Source organism: Tiliqua scincoides, chromosome 6, assembly GCF_035046505.1.
Source record: "Tiliqua scincoides isolate rTilSci1 chromosome 6, rTilSci1.hap2, whole genome shotgun sequence".
Lineage (NCBI taxonomy): Eukaryota > Metazoa > Chordata > Lepidosauria > Squamata > Scincidae > Tiliqua > Tiliqua scincoides.
In genome coordinates, this window is record NC_089826.1 from 42,509,616 (window position 1) to 42,530,387 (window position 20,772).

General features: G+C 42.3%; 1 protein-coding gene across 4 annotated transcripts in view; it reads right to left on the reverse strand.

Annotated features, from left to right (window-relative positions):
- Positions 1–20,772, reverse strand: part of NR3C2 (nuclear receptor subfamily 3 group C member 2) — a 175,313-nt gene that overhangs the window by 54,060 nt on the left and 100,481 nt on the right. For all 4 annotated transcript variants that reach the window (XM_066632975.1, XM_066632976.1, XM_066632973.1 and 1 more), the window contains one exon: positions 4,911–5,027. In XM_066632975.1, coding sequence (XP_066489072.1) covers positions 4,911–5,027 — 117 coding nt within the window. The remainder of the gene's footprint in view (positions 1–4,910; positions 5,028–20,772) is intronic.

Here is a 20,772-nt window from a genome sequence, read left to right on the forward strand (position 1 = left end):
ACTGATTATATGTCCAAGTGCTCTTAAATGTAGGTGCATTTTCATTGTGTGCCTAAAGGAGCATGGGAGATGGCAAGCCATCCTAGCAAGGAAATAACCTCCAATTGCCAGGTGCACTCTGAGCAGTACCTGTTGAGATCATCTGAGTGCATGGGAAGAGGTGCACTCACATGGGAGAAGCTGCACCCTGAGGTATCATGACCCTGTAGATGACCCTGTGTTAAAAGATGACTTCTTAAGCAACTGACATACTGGAGACTACAGGACATGACACTAACAAACCACAGCTGGGATAAGAATATTGAGTGAACAGTATTGTCTACACTGACTGGGAGTATCTTTTCAAGGTTCCAGACAGAATCTTTCACATAGCCACCTGCAGATGTCAGGGACTGAACCTGAGATCTCCCTGCAAGGCATGTGCTTTCCTACTGAACTACTGTTCCATTCTTCTTAATGAAGTTCCAGATTCCTTCTTCCTTGTAACAAGTCAAGATGTTTAGAGATCAAGGAGGAAAGTGGAAGGCTGTCCCTTTCCAAAAATCCTGTTTACCACACAACGGTGACTGAAATTGATCCATACCACTGTGATATATAACAATGGACATGTCTATGACATCTGTAGTGATGCTATATTGCCAGTACAGCAGGAAGCAATTACACGATACAGCAGGATCAAAGCAACCAGTACAGTAAATACGCATTCTGTCTTTGTTAGTAGAGAGATGAGAGACCAAAGAAACTGATATAATGGCAAAAAGAGGTCTTTAACATTTCAGTAAAATGTCTAATGTCTGGGAGAGTTTGGGCCTCTGTAAGTCATTGCAGGGTCTATGCGGTGACAGTGCTCCTGCAACCATGCCACTGCTGAGGAAAGGGGACTTTAAAAATCCTTACCGGGGGTCACTATGACTCTCTGGAGGGTGCAGGAAACCTGCGGCCCTCGCTGGGAGCGTCTCCACACCTCAAAACTGCTCCGAAATGCGACTGCAACCCATTTTCTGTTTTTGGATGAAAACAGGAAGTGGGCTGTGATGGCTTTTTGGAGCTGTTTTGAGGCACAAGGAGGTTCGCAGAGGGGGCTGCAGGCTGCCCGCACCCTATGGAGGGCCATAGAAACCCTCAGTAAATTTTTTAAAAGCCGTTCTCCCACCAGCGGTGCAATCATGAGAGCGCCATCACCACTGTCGTCCCACCTCTTAAGGAGGCAGCAACAGGGCTTCCCTGGCTGGAGTGTCACAACACCCCAGTTTGCGAACCCCTGTCCTAGTGGTATCATTATTAAGGTTTCTTATCAGAACTGCCAATTTTGCACAGCCTCCTACAGACTGAGTTCCACCTTTCACTATCTTGAAAGGTAAAATAGGTAAAATGCCAAAAAGAAACAGTTAGCTGGTCAAGCCTCAAAGTTTCTTTTCAGATACAAAGGTGGAGAAGCTTGGCTCTCAAATCATTTCCAAATGAACCAGGAAAGAAATAAAAAAGTAATGCAGTAAAATAAGAATTTATTCATTTAAGATAAACTTCATTTCCTTTTCTAGAGGCTTCTCAGAGCAGGACATAATCCAGAAAACAAAAACAGGTGAAAAAGTCAAAAACACAATCAACATAAACATGCATCTCTACTAAAAGAGAAATGTCCTGAGTTCAGACCAGAGCTCCAGCAGAACACCTGGGAAACAGAGCTCTAAGTCTGTCAACATTGTGCTTCTGGCTGCCCTTAATAATCGAACTTGGTACACAAACATATTTTCAGTTATGTTCTATGGCATTTTCTAGCGGCTGTCTGCTGGTGTTTTTACATCTTTTTAGCTTGTGAGCTCTTTTGAGACAGGGAGCCATTAGTTATTTGATTATTTTGTAAACTGCTTTGTGTGCTTTTTGTCGAAAAGCAGTATATAAATACTGTTAATAATAATTGCATTTTACACACAACTAAAGGATATGTTTCATACCAAAATATGATGCCTGATCCCAGGTGGAAGCCAGGGAAGGATACAATGAGAAAGTGAACAAACTGGAAGACATTGCAATGGCCTATTATTTTAGAGCCCCAGCTTGGTCAAAAATGATAACCAATGTCACAAAGCTCCAAGACAAAGAATGTACAGGTAGATTACACAGAAAACAACCTTCATCCAAGTCAAACTGTTCGTCTATCAAGATCTGTACTGCCTATATTGACTGGTAGTGACTGTCAAAGTTCTATACTGGTCTTTCTCAATGTTAAGTGGAGATGCTGGGATTGAATCTGGGGCTTTCTACATGTAAGGCACATTGACTGCCATTGAGCTACGGTCCCACAATTATATGGACAGAGTATGTGACTAGATAGTGGGCTTCCATTAAATTTCAGTTGAGGGTAGGCTGGGTGACACAGGATGAATACCTGAGCAAAAAAAAAAAATTACCCCAAAGCTTAGGAGCCATTGCAGGACTGGATAACAAGCAGTAACATGGGATGATAGAATATATCAATAAAAAAGCAAATGAATAAAGTGTGCCTATGGTATCTGTGCGGGAGATCCTTGAGTCCCTCCAGATATGGAGTTTGACACCTGCACTGAGTCAGATTTGCAGGTTCCAAACCCATGAATAAAGAGAGCCAACTGTAATCATCAATACAATTGTTATTAGAAACTTGGATTTACTTGCAGCTTTATTGTCCAATCACAGTCAGGTGATGCCTAACTTATGAAAACTGGCAGCATCAAAGCCTTGGGTGCTCTGGTTCCAGGCTGCGGAGACTCTCAGCTTATATTAAAGGCAGAGCAAACATGCCCTAAATCAGGGGTGTCACATAAGGACTGGGGGCTGGATGCGGCTCACAGAAGCTCTTTATCTGGCCCTCAGGCTCTCCCAGCACCACCAACAGCTGCTCTCTCTCAGTTGCTAAGCTGTGCTGAGGTTTCAGTACTGGAAAGGCAGCTCACACGATAACTGAGCTCTCCCATATCTTGAAAATAAGATCAAGTTTTGCGTATTTTCCCTTCTGTCATTTGCAGCTAACGTGCTCCTAAATGAGAATAAATTGCTTAATTATGATCATGACCTCCTGCTTAATGATGTCACTTCTGGTCCTCAGCATAATTATGAATGCTATTTGGCTGTCTATATGAAATGAGTTTGACAACCCTGCCAACATGGAAGACATGCCAATGACAACATGGAAGACAAATGATCATTGTTTCACAAAGAGAGCTCTTACAGATTTCAAGATGAAACAAAATACTCTTAAAGTTCAAGCAATCTTTACAGGTTCACTGAAGTGTAGCACCTAAAACAAACTAGCTAGCTAGGTATCAAATTGGAATGAAGTACATGCAACTGAAACACAAAACTGCCACACACACCCAAATTACCACAAAGAAAAGGTTAACAAAAATGTTTTTACAGGGTCCCTTCCAACTCTAACATTCTATGATTCTATTAAAATATCCTGCTGATCTTACCTGCAGCCAATAATGCAATACTTTCTTTTAAAAACAGTGCTCAAATGAACTTCACACAATTCTCACTAGTTAAACACAGAAGCATCCTCACAGAGCCTCCTCATACTACACAGAAACTCAGTATTCTTAAAATTTCAATCATTGCAATTGTATTCCATGCAAAAGGTCAAGAAATCATATCCTAATCATATTGATCAACATGGTGATTCATAACCTCATCTGAATGAATTAGAAGACTAAATGTCAAAAGCAAACTGCTGTTTTCTTGACCAATCAAAGAGGACGAAGACACACTTCCTCAATGAGATTTATAACCAAACTATTTGAGAAATTGAAATATTTGGAATGTGCAAATATTCTAGGTTCTGCAATAAAGAGTTATATTACATAAGTATACTATTTCTTCATCTTCCTTCAATCCCTTTCATTTCCCTAGCAATATTGCCTAATATCCACATTTACATCCAGCTAAGTTTGTTAAAATAATTTTGACCCCACCAAAGCCAAGACTGGCCCATTCCTGTTTCAGTTTTCCCCTTCTGTTGGTTCCACAATCAAACATTCCCTTAGGCTGATCTTAGCTATTCCAAAGAGCCAAACCTATTTTTATTTGCTTCTCTGAACTCCTCCTGTAGGCTCCACCTTTTATGCTTTCCCCTGCTATTAAAAGACTTCCTCCAAGTTCCTTTCTGTCTTCGAATTTTCATCATTCTGTTATCCACTCAAGTCAACTAATGCATCTCAATAAGCATGATAATAAATAATAAGTAATGTAGGCCGAAGAAAAATAAACCTTCCTTCTACCTGACATTTGCTCCTAATAATTCTAGGAGCAAGGGCATTCTGTACATGAAAGGAAATCCCAAATCATCTTAAACCTGGCATAGGGCCTGGCATTATGTCTGAGCAAGGGTGCAGTATAAAAGGTTGACTTGGCCAGAAAGGAATCCTCAAATCTTTACAGCACAGGTATGAAAATTATATTTGCTAACGATAAAGCCATTATAATTATTTATTCATTAATTTTCCAAGGTTTTACATTTTTACTATAATTACATCTTTATCAGTCCAGAAATTAACAGGAAATCTGGCAGATAACACACAGTGTGAACTTTCACTTGGGTAAATCTATTTTGATATTCTCTTAGAATGTTCCCAGAGCATCACCAAAAACTGTACAACTCCTGATGCTTTAATCTTCTTAGCTGTGTGAAACTCCACTAAAATTACTGTCATCAGCTAACACCCACCTTACTTATTCTGAACTGTAAAATACATATTTCAAAAAACTTAGAATGACAATAGGGTTTTAGTAGCTTTTGTATAATACTTTTTTTTCTTAGTTGAGCAATTCAAGATAAAACTTCTAAGATCACCCAGCTGATATCAATTTAAGATCAGACAAGTTTAAAACATTTTTGTACAACAAAAGGAAAATGAAATTAATGATGTGCTTACCCCCCAAATTCATTCCGGCTTGTAGACATTTCTGTAATCGGCAAGCGGGACAGTTTTTTCTTCGAATCTTATCAATTATACAGTCATTCCGTCCTGCACATAAATAATTGTGCTGCCCTGCATTAACAAAAACAAAGATCACATACTTTATTTTGCTGCATAGTTAAATATACTGGCCGTGATTCAGCATCACAGCAGTACATATGCAAGAAAGGCTCTCCCCCTTTTTACAATTATTACTTATTTTTAACCAATTTTGCCCAGCCCACAGGTATACACATTTGGTCCCTGTTACATATATGCAACATTGGGCAGAAATGGCTTAAACAAACTCACACGAGCCTTTGGGAGCCCCACAACAATAAACCAAATAACAGTAATACACAATTACTATCAGGTCAGGCACTTGGGGAGAAGATTGACATTGAGTGACACAGCCCCATAGCTAGAGGACCAGCTATGCCACTGCTGACAAGATTTGGGGAACAATGGATTTGGGAAGGTGGCAAGAAGCTAGAGCCCCATCATGCTATGATAAACAGATGACAGGGTCACAACATTTAACTGACATGTTGCATGACTGACTGCACCCTTCGGTGTGCCACGGGAGCAACAGACAGTGCAACCATTTCTAATCAAAAAAATACCATCCACTGCATCTCTTGCTTGATTATCTTGGATTTGGTAGTAGATATAGACTGAACCACAGAGTACGATTATAGCATGTACATTTTTGAGACATAGTACACCGTTTCTGCATAGGAAGTATATTATATTACTTTGGGAACATGTGTGTATATGCCTGTTCGTGCGCATAAAAATTGTGTAAAAAATCTATAGGAACCTTAGAGTGGACACTCAACTTTCAATAAGTTAAGATTACTTAAATAAAATGTAATTATTTAATTTCTTAAATAAGAATTTTCTGATGACATTAGTAACAGAAGTAAAGGGTCAGTTTGAGATGATGCGTCCAAGACATCCTAATGTAGTGCGTGTCCTGTCCCCCATCCCTTTCTTCCATGGAGGGAGTTTATTTTTCACATTTTTACACCACCTTTCCTCAGGAGCTCAAGATGGTGAACATAGTTTCTTCCCTGCTTTTGTCCCCACAACAGTCCAGTGAGGTAGTTTAGGCTGAGAGACAGCGACCGGCCCAAGGTCACCCAAGAAGCTTCATGGTTGAGTGGTGATTTGAACCAGGATCTGTCAGATAGAAGTTCAATTCTGGAACCACTACTACACCATTAAATTTTCCCATCAGTTGGGATCTAAATACAGTACTACTTTAATTACTAGTTCAAGCTAGTAGTATATAGATAATATTTAAAGAAAAAATTCAGACGACTCTCTCCCATGCGATTAGAAAAATGGGGAAAGTCCACCAGGAAATCCTTACGCCCTTTGTAACCGTGAGGGACACACATCAGTTTTGAAGGCATTGTCCAAACCAGGGGTGCTCAATACATCGATCGCGATCCACCGGTTGATCGCGAGGCAAAATGAGTCGATCGCAGGCTTCTCTCCCGTCCATGCATCCCTGGGAGTAAGCCCCGCCCTGGGAGTGACGCTCCCTGGGAGTAATGCATCCCTGGGAGTGAGCTCCTGGTCCACGCATCCCTGGGAGTGAGCCCCGTTGACTCTACTGGGGCTGACTCGTGAGTAGTCCTGGAGAGGAGCCGCTGGCAGGCTTCTCTCCCAACCACGTATCCCTGGAGTGAGCCCTGTTGATTCTACTGGGGCTGACTTACCTTTCCCCTGTTTTTGCACTGGTATGTATGGAGATCTGCCCCCCCCCCAACTTCCATCTGTTGGTTCTGTGTGCAAGGGGTTTTGCACTGGTCTTGCTGTGATGTCTATATAGAGATCTTCCCTCCCCCACACCTTTCCCCTGTTTTTGCACTGGTCTGTATAGAGATCTGCTCCCCCCCCCACTTGTATTGGAATCGAGGAAGATCTGGTGAGGAGGTAGATGTGGTGTCAGCAGTGGCCCCTTTAAGGGTATGGCCTGGCATCCAGCACAGTGTGTTGCACAGCTGCAGCCACTTGAAGGCAATAGGGCCCTCAGGGATATAAGAGCACCTGAGGCAGGAAGGGCTCCACTTATTTATGTGAGTCAACCTTTTCCTACATGAAGATCATTAAGTCCAAGTACCCTTCCACCATGACTGATGAACATTTGGAAGTGTGCTTGAGGCTGGCTGTCAGCAGCTACTGTCCGGACTATGCATCCTTGGCTGATTCACTTCAGTGCAAGTCATCAAAGTAAACTCAAGTAATTACAAAAAATGTTTATAGTTAATTATGTTGTGTTGTGCAATATTGGCTCAAGGTACACCAACATACATTGTACACATAAATGTTATATGTTATGATGGCGCGAACATTGTAAAAAAAACTCTGGTAGATCTCCGGGCCTTGCTGGGTTTCAAAGTAGCTCTCGAGTCAAAAAAGTGTGAGCACCCCTGGTCCAAACCATTGTCCACTTGCCTAGTGTATGCATAAATGATGCATGCATACAATTGTCTGGTGCATGCATGCAAAAATGCTCTCCAGATTGCTCTTTCTGATAAATAATAGGAAGATGGAACTAAGGTCAGATTCTCTCTTCACAGTCTCAAGTTTGGTTCATGCTCATAAACAAATATTATTTACAGCCCCTGGGCGACACTAACTTCACATACTATTCTGGGTCTCATTTCAGGTTTGAAACTGGTTTTTTAATTATTTGTCCAGTGGAATGGAATGAAAATATGCTGTGGAAAAATTTATGAGGAAAAAGCAGTGGTGGGCAAGGAGAGGATGGATCTCTAGCTCTCAAACAGCACTCTCTCTGTAGTGGAGGAACTCCCCCCCCCCCCGTTTAGCCAAGTGAAGCAGTTTTACTGCTGCAGCCCAGTTTCATACAATTCTACTTCAGCCTCTCCTTTCTGCTCACCCAACTTGTGTGCAAAGGACTGTTTTTCCTAACAGCTTTCGCCATCTCTCATTCAAATAAATACTGCTACATATCTGCAATCTCCTAATTAGCAAAAGAGGGCTGTTAAAGAGTATATCATGTAACAGTATCACGTGCAATAATACCAAGCACAACCTTTACAAGAGCAATGCTTTCCAAAATGTGAACAAAAAATACATATCTATATGTCATGTGCATCATACCGGCTCCCTATTTCAGCATTAGTGTTCTTAAGATTTCTGGGAGGGAGGAGGGGCATGACAATTAACATTACAGGCAATATCTACATTTCAAGCTTTTAAAATATCATGCTTATTGCACAAAATTATCAAGACCATAAAGTTTTAGGTTACGGGTTTTTCACTGAATTCTGCCTTTTAATTTTAAAAGGCTCTTTATTGTACAGTGAAAGGATTTTTTTTTTTAGCAGTTGCCAACTGCCCAGCAACAGCAGCCTATGTTTGCACTCACTATTTTAGGCTACATCACATGTCAATTACATAACCTTGTTTTACTGCTCTTGAACTGGTTAGAACAACCTGGGAAACAGATTAGGGCAGTCCCTTGAAATTCTGCAATGCAAATTCAGCTGCTTGCCCAAATTCCTACCACTTAATAAAATATTGCATCTATGTTCACCCTTTCTCCACAACTGGTTACTTATTATTAGAGCAAATGAAAATTTGTGATAATTAACTTCTCCAGTTCTGTTTAAACCAGTGCAGTCTGACAATGTAGTGGTAGTAATAACAGTATACTAATAAGTTAGGAGACAGATTGATCAGCTTTATGTATGACAATTTTATTAATTGTAATTTACAAAAGGCTGATCAAAAGTGCATGACTGGTTTTGCTTGAGTTGATGAACTGCCAGCATTTGCTACTAACACATGGATCTACAACAGTGGTTCCCAAAGTCCTATCTGAACTCTGGAAACCCTGTAAGAATTTGCTGGGGAGGGGCAGAGGCAGCAACATAATCTGGACAATCCTGCTACTGTGGGAAGGGAAGGGTTTTTCCAATTTTCCTAGGGGTTGCTATGGCTCTCCAGAGAGTCTTGGGAGCCTACAACCCCCTCTGCAACCCTCCCTGAGGCTTCAAAGTCCTGTTAAAAGGGGAAAAAAAAACTTCCTGTTTTCGTAGTGAAACCAGAAGTGTTTTTTTTTAATCTTTTTTACAGGACTTTGAAACCTCAAGGAGGGCTGCAGAGGGGGTTGCAGGCTCCCCAGACTCTCCAGAAAACCATAGCAACCCCCTTATGGTTAAGTTGGAAAAAAGAAATTTGGAAAAATTCTCCTCTTCCTGGCAGCAGCACGATCATCCTGATAGTGCTGCTGCCAATTTCTGGTGCCTTTTCCACTTCCCCAGGAGGTCGCAAACCACCAGTTTAGGAACCACTAATCTAGAGAAATCAGAGCCCACAGCGTGGTCATGAACAAAATTTCTATGGGTTGGCTCAAAAAAAGGATACAAGAAACAATGCTTGAAAATGCCACAGGAAGAAAATACAGATGTCAGAAATGTGCAGATATCTTCAACTCTAAAGAAAAATGATGGATTTTCATATTTACAAAATCTACACTCCTGAAATTCTGTGACAGTGCAATGTCTCTTCAACAGCAGTCATAATCCTGACTGTTGATGGCATATACGCCATCCTCAGCATGCAATGTTAGGTTACAGCCCAGTTCTAACTTAATGTACAGTCAGACCCAATTTGTCTTCAAACCTGTGACCCCGTCCCCTTTCTGCTGAGTTACCCAGTTGCTTATTATTGGAGCAAGCAGAAACATTAGTTTCTGGTTCTGTCTTAGGAATGCTTTAAAAGTTTCATGATTTTGTCTAGAGTTATGTTTTCTCTGGGGCCCTGCTCTGACCAAATTCCCGGGGCATTTGGTGGGCCGCTGTGAGATACAGGAAGCTGGACTATGGCCTGATCCAGTGCGGCTGTTCTTATTTTCTTATGACCATCAATCCCAACCATTGTGACAATGGACCACAAAATCCCAAAGCAATCCAACTGATAATAGGCAGAAGAAAGCCATTTTCATTGCGGTAAGTTATCTTTATGAACAGACCAAAACAATAATGGAATAGGAACAATGGACATAGGAATTATAGGAATGCCTCTTCTCTATCAAGTAGACAGACTGAGGTGATTCATGCTAACAGTGCAAGCCTATGTATGCTTACTTGTAAAATAAGTCTCATTACCTTCAGTGGAGCTTGCTTCCAAATAAATATGCATGGGACTACATGCTTACTTAGGAACCACTGAATTCAGTGGGCCTTACTTCTGAGTACACACAGGATTTGGTCATTATCTATGTCACAAGTGGATTACTGCAATGCAATTTTTGTCGGGCTTAAAGGCCCTTGGATCCTTTGGAAAGTCAGCTAGTGCAGAATGCAGCTGACCTGAGGGAATTGATGTGATAATGTCTCACCTTTGCTGTTTCATCTCCATTAGCTACCAGTGTGTTTCCAGGTATGATTCAAATTTCTAATGATTACTTTTAAAGCCCAAACTGGCTAAGGGCCAAGGTATTTGAAGGACCACCTTCCTTCATCTGTTAATATCTGCAAGGGAGACTGTCTCACATGTCCTAACTAACATCTTTTGAATGTCAGTTGACTATGACACAAAAAGGCCTTTTCAGTTTTGGCCCCTATGTTGTGGAATGCCCTGCTCTCTAGTGCACATCCCTCTCCTTGCCAGTATTGCACTGGAAATAGAAGACCTGACCTTTTCTCACAGGGATTTTCTGGGTTTTTATTATCCATGATATTCTCTAAGTGTTTCTAAGTGGAAGTGTTTTTGTTAAAGCCCTTGAGTTTGACATAGTGCTGTTATTTTTTTTTTAAATGCTGTTTAGTATTTACTTTGTTTTCATTGTGTTGTAAACCACCTTGGGTTCCTAAAGGGAGAAGAGTAGGAAAAAATCTTTTTAACAATAAAAACAGCAACAGCAGCTAGATGGTTAAAGTTAGGAGTAATTTTATGTCCCTGGACAAACTAAAAAGATTTTTTAAAAGCAAGCAAGAAGATGGACAAACGTATGAGTCAGTGTGGCTAGTCTGACCCCCCCCCCCGGGCACAATGTTCACACCACTGAGCCAGCACACCAGAGGCTTCCCCAGTGACCTGGACTCTTTTCACACCGCCCCCCTTCCCTAGCAGCTCTAAAGCAAATATTTATGTTCTAATGGTAATATTTTTCAAACCTGCTATATTTACTTAATGTATTTTCTTTTACCTTATTATAGGATGGTGACATTTCCCCCCCTTTGAGAGCTTGTAACATCTAGTTCCTTGGACTGCTCTTTCATCCGCTTAAAAGTTATTTTTTCCTGAAAATGTTGGGCACCATTTATTTAAACTTGGAGATTCCTAGGAGATTATACCCTTTACTTCATCTTTCCTTACTGACCTAAATTATTTCTACTACTTACTTTGTCTCTTGTGTTCTTTCTATTTTGTATCCATTATCTCAGCTTCTCCCTTGTTCTACCCTCTTACTTTAGTCTGAATATATCTGCTGTTTCCTTCATCCCTATCATGGCTTCTATTATTTTCCTGACTAAAAGGAACTATTCTCCAGTAAGTGGACTGAGGCCTGTAGCCAAAGAATCTTTATCAACTATTGGGAGATCAGTTGTTCACTGCTTTGAAAGATACAGTAATTTAGTTCTCCGCATTTCATAAATTTTCGACTCCTCATATTTCCTCGGAAGCATATTATGTTAAAACAACACATTAACCTAATTAAATTGACAAAAAATGTTTAAGCAATGTAAAAAGTAATGTGGCTCAAAGATAATTTTCTCAGTCAAATTAAATAGATATTTATTTCCTAGTAATTAGTATGCATACTGATTTCAAATCTTTCATTTTCCTACTCCTTGCAATCTAGTATTTCCACTTTTGTTCTTCAGAAATAATCTCCCCAAGATGCTTTTCCTCCTACACAGCTTTTTATAAAAGCTACACTGTCCAATATTCACTTCATAGCTGTACAGTGCCATGGTATCTGGAAGATTTTCCCATTGCATTCATTGAACATGATACGTATACTCTCATCATGGGTGCAATGTTGGCATGTGGAACACCAGGATGAATGCCCTCCTCTATCCATCCATGCACATGCACACACGTGGGCATGGATATAGGCAGCCTGATAAATGAAATAGTAGATCTATGCACATCTCCCAAATGTCCCATTCAGCCTTCCTCTTCCATGTTCTAAACTCTGAACAACTTGCACTGGACAGGGAAAGAAAACTGGAGGGGAACATCCAGGGCCTAGGAGATGGAGGTAAAGGGGGTAATTTGTACCCGGACCCAGGGTCAGAAAGGGGGCCCAGGAGCCAAAGGACGGTGCCCAGAAATTTCCAGGGGTCTTATTTTTTCCAATGTCATCCAGACTCACTGCCCACATGGGATGCACATGGCAAATGGCTGCAAGTACTTCCAGAAGCTACACGCACCAGGCCCAGGAATGCATATGTTCTTTAATAGTGTCACATATGGGAGGAAGCTGGTCTGCTACAGGAGCTCTTTGGCTTGTGGATCTGTTTGCCATGAAAGAGTGGGTGGAAGCTCAGGGACACAGCTGTGGGGCTACAGCTGCTGCAGAAGTGCTGCTCACCCCCATTGCCTCCCCAGTCTGTTTCACCCCCTCCCTCTTTGGGAAGGGGCCCCAAAGAAACTTTGTACCCCCAATAAGATTCCTCTTGGAGGCCCTGGGAACCTGTTGCACTGGTCGAATGCTGTTGCTGGGTGAAGCAAACATGCCATAAGGCATGCCCATGACACAGTTGAGTCCGCACTGGCCCAGCTCCAGTCCGCGCTGAGCCCAGCACCAGCCATATGTCGCCTAGAGCAAGGGATGAGCTCCAGGTGGCAGAAAGGTTTGTTGAGGTGGGGGGAGGCATTCCAGGGACGGCGGAAGGAGAAAGCAGGATGGGGGGGCTGGGGCTGGCAGAGCTCTGCTCCACCATGTTGGAGTTCTTGAGAAGCTCCACTGCAGGGCTTGGGACTTTCCCTAGGGGAAGGCGACAAAAGTCCCCTTCCCCTGAAGAGACGTCCAGCTGTTTCCCGGCACCTGCTGGATACAGCGGTAGCCATTTTGGCTTCGCTGCTCCAGCAGCCACAGGGAAGCTTAGGATTGGGCTGTTAGTGGTCTGCTGGTCCTTTTAGTTCCCTCTGCAGAAGCAGTTTGAATCAAATATTATCTTAGAATCATATGCTGCTTAGTTCCTTTTGCAGGCTTTCTACACTCCATTCTGTTCTATGATGGTAACTGGCACCTTTCTCCTTTTCTTTATGAAGATTTGGTATCTAGTATCTGACTGTATCAGCTCCTCAGTTTGAGCATACATTCCTGATCAATAGACAGCTTCAAGGGCTGCAATCCTATACATGCTCAGTGGAATTTACTGAAGTGTAGAGATGAACAGAAAAAAACTGAAATAATCTTTCTTTGCTTAGCTCAATATGCAGAAAGCACTTGCCTGAGGTATGCAGTATTTCCTAACTTTTCTCTGCCTCATGGATATAACACTTCTAGTAGGTATCTGTGTCACGTCAGTAGTCATTCTGGATTCTTGGAAGTAGAATCCAGAAGTAGAAAAGAAGTTTTTTTGACCCCTGACCAGAACTTGTTTTACGGTGCACACCTATGCAAGTATACTCAGAAGGAAGTACCAGTGAATTTAACTGAACTTACTCCCAGATAAGCATAGGGTTGCAGCCTCAGTCTCACCATGTTCTTCTTGGTCTTTCCCCACCCCAGGATATCATGTCTACATTACAATCTTTACATGACTGTCAAAACATGCTTTCATACACATGCCAACTGAGCCGTGAAGTGAGCTGAAGCGAATTGCATCAGCAGTGGATCACGAGGAGTCTGAAGGAGTCATTGATCCCAATTCTGCTACTCTGCTTTTGCCTCCCTTCCAGCCCACAAGCTACAATGATCCCCCTCCAGCTCAGTCGAGCTAGAAGCAGATCATCATCATCCTTACCTTACTCCACATGCAGTTTCCTTCAAGCCAGGGGTGCAGGACTTGCTTACGTGGACAGCAAAAATGAAAAAGCTCCTTCATCCGTGCCATCTCTTTAAATAAAATTGGAAGGGCGCGATCCTAACCAACTTTCTAGCACCAAGCTAAGGGCAATGCAGCACCAAGGTAAGGGAACAAAGATTCCCTTACCTTGAGGAGGCCACTGTGACTGCCCCCCAACAGCAGGATGCAGCACATGTCCCATTGGCACAGCTGTGTCTGCTGGAAAGTTGGTTAGGATTTGGGCCCAAGTCTCACACTTCCCAGTTTGATGAAACTGCATGAGAAGTATAGCACGAGAGATACCAAGTGGCAATCTTGCAAATCTGTACCACCTAAAAGATGTATTAAATATACACGGCTTGGATTTTCTGTCATTGCAAAATGTCACCCAAATGAATTTGCCAAAATTTACTGCAGGCATTGAAGACTATAAGTAGCTCTGCTTTAGTTAACTTTTTCCTTAAAATCACTTTGCTCATAGCCCCTGGCTGCTGATTCTAAGCATGTCTACTCAGAAGGAAGATTCACTGTAATTCAACAGGGCTTACTCCCAGGAAAATGCATGTAAGATTGCAGTCTAAATTATTATTACCTGGGTTTATCCACAACCATATATACCTTGACTATTACCTTTAATTTTTCCCTATCATTGGATACCTTTTGAACTTTAGAATTTGTGGAATTATGCAAGGTAAAGTAAACTGCCCTCACTCTGCCTGGAGTCAGGTCAACATAGATTGGAGCTACATGCATGGTCCAGTTTTTTAAAATACTGGGCCAAAGTCTTTTTCAGGGCTGATCATGATTTGCTGCTAAAGGGGCTGTTGGCCGACCCAATGATAACTCCTTGCCTAGCCCTATTCTATAAAAAGCCCAACAGATGGGACTTGAGGTTGATCTACAAGGGGCTCCCTCTCCTGAGGTTATTATCAGGCTTATGACAGTCAGGCTGTATGACATAGAGAGGCAAGAGATTTTAGGCGCAGCACAAAAAAGTGTTCCCCTTTGAATTTCCAACTCAAAATTACATTTGGTCAACAACCAAAATATCTGTCCCTCCTAATATGTCCCCTGGAGAGGAGGGCTTTCACCCCTGGCACATTGTAATGTGACCCCTCTAATGACCTACTCGGCAGATTTAGAAATGCCTCCAGGGGAGAACATTTGTGTAACTGCTACTTAGGCAAAGTAGAATCATCTATACACATTATGCTGCGCTGTCCTAAATATCAAGCCCTAAGACATCAGTTTCTCTCTCCCTTGCTCAGTGCTAAAACAGGGCATTCAGAGAATGCTATAATTCAATACCTCCTGTGGGGTGATGAGGCGCATATAACCCTTTCAGTTGCACAGTTTCTAAACCTGAGTAATTTGAACCAAGCCAAGCTATCGATCCCAAGTAACCATTGAGTAGATCACATCCTGGCAAAGTCTGTAATTGGTTGTTTTCTGTTTTTTAAAATAATATATGCACATATGTACAACGTTACGTTTGTATGTATTTGTGTGTACATTTATATGCGCACACATCTCTCCCCCCTCCCCCGGTATGGGTGTACTGCTTGGGTCTCTATTCTCAGTATGGTATCTGTTCAGAGACCTTATTCACCAAATACTTATGCCTAATAAAGGCTGAATGAACGAACAAGTAAACTGCAAATGGGATGTGTGGAATAATTTGTATGGAGTATTTCACCAACCTAGGCCTTAAAATAAAATTATAAAGATGTATCAGTATCCATATGTTCATACATATTTTTTTTTCTGGGTGCACAGTATGCATTAAGTGAATTCATCAAATATGTGTCCTCCTCCCTTCTCTGTACTATCATTAAACTAAAAAGATTCAAACACTTATCTTGCTCCTTCACCTACAACATTAAGACAAAGCGCTAAATGAAGTTTCCTGTCTTTATTATCTCTTCCACTTTCTATGCAGTACAACTCAAAATTCTTGTTTCCACATTATCCAATTCTCTGCACAATTCAAACAACAACTTTATTGGAGGTTTTTAACAGTTCCATGTTATGTTTCACAGTCACACTTACAACTGATCACAAAATGGATCCTGCTCTGGCTTTCAGTTCTCAGATGATGCTCCCTTCCACACAAACACTGATAGACTACTTGGTTTCTGTTACAAACATACTGGTTCCTTCTAGATTCCTATTACAGACTTCAAAACTGGCAATTAGTTATAAATGGGGAGAACATTCAGAATGGTCTTTTTAAGTGTTTATTGTTGCGAAGTAGATTCAGGTTTGGAAGTTCAAGAAAGCTGAACATTGACAGCAAGAGCTGTACTACCCTGTTTTGAATCTTGCCAAGTCATTCCTCAACCATACTGGAGGTAAATTTTTCTCTCCATAAACCATGCCATTTTACAGTCCCGAATGTTCTTTTTTCTTACAAAATAGTAACTTAGGGTTAAAAATGTTTTCCATGTTTACGTGTTCTAATTGCAATTTCTTGGAGGAACGCTCACTTTAAAATGGTACCTAAATAATTATGCACCTGAGCAAGAAGCTTCAGGACTTCGGATCTGTGATGTCATTCATATATTGCAACTGTCAATACTATACAACTATTTCACGCTACATTAATTAACACTCTTACAGTGTTTTTGAAGATGTAACATACAATTATTTCCACTGGGCAGATGTGGAAGCCAATGTGCAGTCTGCATGCAAGGGAAAAAAATGGAAGAATATTAATAGGACTTTATAAGTGGTCTTATAAATTCATGTGGCTTAATAAATTCAAATATCGTCTTCTATTGCTTCTCCCTCTGCCTTGTTGCCTTCTCATTTCTTTTCACCACACAACCTCAGGTAGTCCTGTGAAGTTCTGTATGCACTTTTAGATACAAATACACTCCTATGTTTTCTTTAGAAGGGAGAGGGAAAGCAGACGAATCACCTGAGCTAAATGAACACCATTATTCATAATAATATATATATATGGTTGGCAACCTTCAGTCACGAAAGACTATGCTATAAGCCTACAGCACCCGGTATTACCAGGCAGTCTCCCATCCAAGTACTAACCAGGCCTGATCCTGCTTAGCTTCAGAGATCAGACGAGATCAGGCATGCGCAGGGTAACAGTTGCTGCCATAATAATAATCTGTACCAATACAGAATGGATGTCCATCTAAGTTAACAGTGAATGTCTGATCAATCAACAGTGAATGTTGATGCTGCTGCTTTGTACTGAATCAGACCATTGATCCATCTAGCTCAATATTGTCTAACAACAGCTTTTCCAGAGTTTCCCAGCCCTATTTAGAGATGTCTAGGATTGAACCAGGAATTTTCTGAATGCAAAATATGTGTTCTACCCTTAGTTGCAGACCCGTACAGATAGATTATGCAAATATTTAGCAAACAGAATAAGAAATTAATCAATTAATGACACATTTTCTGTCAGGACTCACCTAGCTTTATGAGACTTAAAAAAAAGTTTCACTTTACCAGCCAATCAAACCACTGTTTTTATCCTTCTTCCTATGGTGAATGGAACACTTTCTGGAGCATTTGTTGAGGTCCACATTCATCGGATTGGGACCAGTTTGGTGGCCTTGCATTCCCCTTTGCCTGGCCTTCAATAAGAACCAAGGCACACTTGCCTACTCAAGAGTAAACACACACATGCTGCTTCGTTTTGGTTCCATAGGGCTCAATACGTTTTCCGTGTTAGCTATCAGCTTGTCAGTTTCGCGACCTACCAAAAATTGGGTCGTAACCTACTAGTGGGTCTCGATCTACAGTTTCTGACTTGATGGTTTTGGTTACAGTGCCAGCCTTCTTCAGGAACTGTCATATTCCACTGGCTAGTCTTTGTTCACCAAAGCCTATAAATCCCTGGCCTCAGATGCTAGTCCTTATTCTGTACAACTAATTGCTAAGAAGAGCCACACAGACTCCTCCTGCCTTGTCCTGGGTGAGCTTCACCTCACTCAGACACCTGTCTTCTCTGGACTCACTCTGGTTCCGCGTCTGCCTCTGGTTCCTCAGATCTTCATTCAACTCCTCTAGAACTCAACCTTGTCCGTTTTGAACAATGCCCCTATACCTGCCCATTGGACTGACAGTCAACCTCCCAAGGTTTTGGCACTCAGTAACCTGAAGCACACTTCTGTGGAGGCATTACCATTCCTGATATTGAAACAAATGAAAAATAGCATGTCTATGACATGACAGCTTAACAACCCCAGCATGTTGCCAATATGAGAACCTCCACATCGGGGCCTCAAAAACTACTAGTTACAAAGGTTCTGAGCTTTGTGCTTGAAATACCTCAGTTCCAACAATGCTGATCTGTTAACACATCCCCAGTAAAGGGACTCAAGCAGAGCAACCATAAGCATCCTTTGTAAAGGACATTTTTCAAAAGCGTTTATACATATACAATATTCTGAGAAATGAATGGTGATACTTTGATCAAATAGTTCTTTTACTAGAAACGTACATTAGGCAAAGACATTACTAAAATGAACAAACTATGCAAAGGTGTGTTTGAAAATGCCACATACACTAAATCAAACTTAACATTACAGCAAATGCAGTTTATACTAAAAGGTTTTTCCACTTTAGTAAGTAGATTATAATAAAATGCAGGAAGGTATTTCATACAACTGATTAGTCTGTTCCCACTTATTTACACTCTGAAGCAGTGTGAGGTTTTCAACATTGGGACTGCAGCCAAAACCAACATTTTAAAACAATTAAAAATTTATGGAGGAATAATTTTAGTATGGATTTTGCTTGTAAACGCTAAGAGCTAGAAAATGAAGGTAAACAAAATCAGAAAAGTTCAATTATTATATATTACATATACACAAACAGAAGTGAATTATTTTTCCACAATTCTGCACTGGAATTATTATATAACTTATGCATGTAATTCATGTGTAAATGCACTAAAGCGGGGGGGGCAGCAATGAGTAAAGGGAAGGAAAACCTAGTTCCTCAGCTTGTAAATTAAGTCATGCCACTGGAGCATCCTGCGGGGGGGGGGGCAGTCCCAGAGGTCTCCTCCAGGTAAGGGAACATTTATTCCCTTGCCCATATCTGAGCCTTAATTGTCACAATGGCTCTACTTGGAACTGTGCCAACTATTTTGCTGGTGCAAGTTTGAGTGGACTGGAAAGACAGACCAAGCCAAGAAGGGAGATAAGTTATATAACCATTCCAGTGCAGAACTGAAGAAAAAAACAATTTGCTTCTGTTTATGTATGTGAAATACATAATAATTAAACTTTTCTGATTTTGTTCACCTTCATTTTCTTAGAGTTTACAAGCAAAACCCCTACTAAAATGCAGACAGCAGCTGAAGAACCTGCAGGTACCTGCTTAAGCCTCTGGCTTGCCAGAGGCACGAGCCTTTGGCGCGAGCCAAAGGGCAAGAGCCAAAGGGCTCTTGGCCTGTGGCTCTTAGCCTGGGGCTCGTGCCCTAAAGACCAAGGCTCCCTTCCTGGCTGACGAACTGAAGCAGTGGTTGGATTTTTCCTCCCCTTCTGTTTAAGGCAGGGGAGAGAGGAGCAACTGAAATCTTTAGGGCAGCACAGTCTTTTTGCAGCAGAGGATTGGCCTGTGAGACACCCAGTGCTAGGCCTGCCTTGTTTTTATCTTTTTGTAAGCAGTCCTGCTGGGTGTCTCTCTCTGTATAGGCCAGTCTCAGAAGGTGGGCCTTGCCACATGTGTTTCTTTTTAGGAGGGAGCTCAGGGGAGGGGAGGGGTGCCACTATCAAGAGAGTGACGGGCCAAGGGAGATATGGCGGTGGGGGTTGGACAGGCCATTACAGGAGAAGGAGAGTTCATCATAGGCAGATCATCTCTCCTTCTTGTCCTTCCCCCAATTCTCGGATGCCTGGTGGTCTTGGCGGTGAGTCCCTGGATCTGAAGCTGCTGCTTTTGAATGCCAGGTCGGTGAATAATAAAACCTGCATCATCCGGGATTTAATCCTGGATGAGAAAGCCGACCTGGTATGTATTACAGAGACCTGGTTGGACATGGCAGGAGGAGTTAGTCTCTCTGAACTCTGTCCTCCAGGTTTCCAGGTGTTGCAGCAGCCAAGATTGCAAGGACGGGGAGGGGGAGTTGCAATGGTCTATCATGAGTCCATCTCCCTTACCAGGTGCCCTGTCCAGCAGTTTGCTGGGTTCGAGTGCCTGCATGTTGTGTTGAGAGGGCCGGACAGGATTGGGATTCTGTTGGTGTACCGCCCGCCCTGCTGCCCAACAGTCTCCCTGCCTGAGCTGACTGGGGTGATCTCGGGGGTGGCATTGGAGGCCCCCCGCCTATTAGTGCTGGGGGACTTCAATGTGCATGCCGAGGCCCCTGCGTCAGGTGCAGCTCAGGATTTCATGGCCGCCATGACAACCATGGGCCTGTCCCAGAAGATCTTGGCCCCAACACATACTGCAGGACACGTGCTGGACCTGGTGTTTACAGCTGGGCACGGGGGCAGTGATCTGGACGTAGAGGAGATCAAGATCACTCCGTTGTCATGGACAGATCACTTCCTGGTAAGGTTTAGGCTTGTTGCGACTTCCTACCTCCGCAGAAGCGGGGGACCATTTTCATTGTTCCCCCCCCCGGAGGCTAATGGATCCTGAAGGTTTCCTGAGGGCTCTGGGGGATTTCCCCACTGCCAAGACTGGCGTCTCATCTGAGGCCCTGGTTGACGTCTGGAATGGGGAAATGACCAGGGCAGTGGATGAGATTGCTCCGGAGCAACCTCTGCCACGTCACAGACTCGGAGCGGCTCCTTGGTTCACTGAGGAGCTGCGAAGGATGAAGCGGCAGGGCAGGCGTCTAGAGCGAC